The sequence below is a fragment of the Corvus brachyrhynchos genome, unplaced genomic scaffold, assembly GCF_000691975.1.
Source record: "Corvus brachyrhynchos isolate BGI_N302 unplaced genomic scaffold, ASM69197v1 scaffold237, whole genome shotgun sequence".
Lineage (NCBI taxonomy): Eukaryota > Metazoa > Chordata > Aves > Passeriformes > Corvidae > Corvus > Corvus brachyrhynchos.
Genome location: NW_008238959.1, coordinates 771960 through 772335, shown reverse-complemented (window position 1 = coordinate 772335; position 376 = coordinate 771960). Strand labels below are relative to the sequence as shown.

The following is a 376-nucleotide window of genomic DNA, read 5'->3' as shown; positions in this document are numbered from 1 at the left end:
CCGTCGGAAGGAGCCCTCCTCGAACATGAACTCGCTGGCCGGGTCGATGGTCCAGTAGTGGCCCTTGCCCGGGCGGCCCAGGCCCTTGGGCAGCTTGATGAAGCACTCGTTGAGGGAGAGGTTGTGGCGCACGGAGTTCTTCCAGCCCTGATAGGAGCCGCGAAAGAAGGGGAAGCGGGCCTGCAGGAACTGGTAGATCTCGCTGAGGGTTAGGCGCTTGGAGGGCGAGCTCTGGATGGCCATGACGATGAGGGCGATGTAAGAGTAGGGGGGCTTCTCGGGCCGCCGCAGCCCCGAACTGGCCTTCTTGCTCTTGGAGGACGCCGCCGCCGCCGAGGAGGAGGAGGAGGAGGTGGAGGGGGAGGAAGAGGAGGGG

The 376-nt window shown here is 65.7% G+C and overlaps 1 protein-coding gene across 1 annotated transcript in view; it reads right to left on the bottom strand.

Moving 5' to 3' along the window:
* Positions 1-372, bottom strand: part of FOXF2 (forkhead box F2) — a gene marked incomplete at its 5' end in the record, with an annotated part of 5690 nt that extends 5318 nt beyond the window's left edge. Inside the window, one exon of the mRNA XM_017738582.1 lies at positions 3-372. Within this exon, the coding sequence (XP_017594071.1) occupies positions 3-372 (370 nt within the window). The remainder of the gene's footprint in view (positions 1-2) is intronic.
* Positions 373-376: the final 4 nt, after the last annotated feature.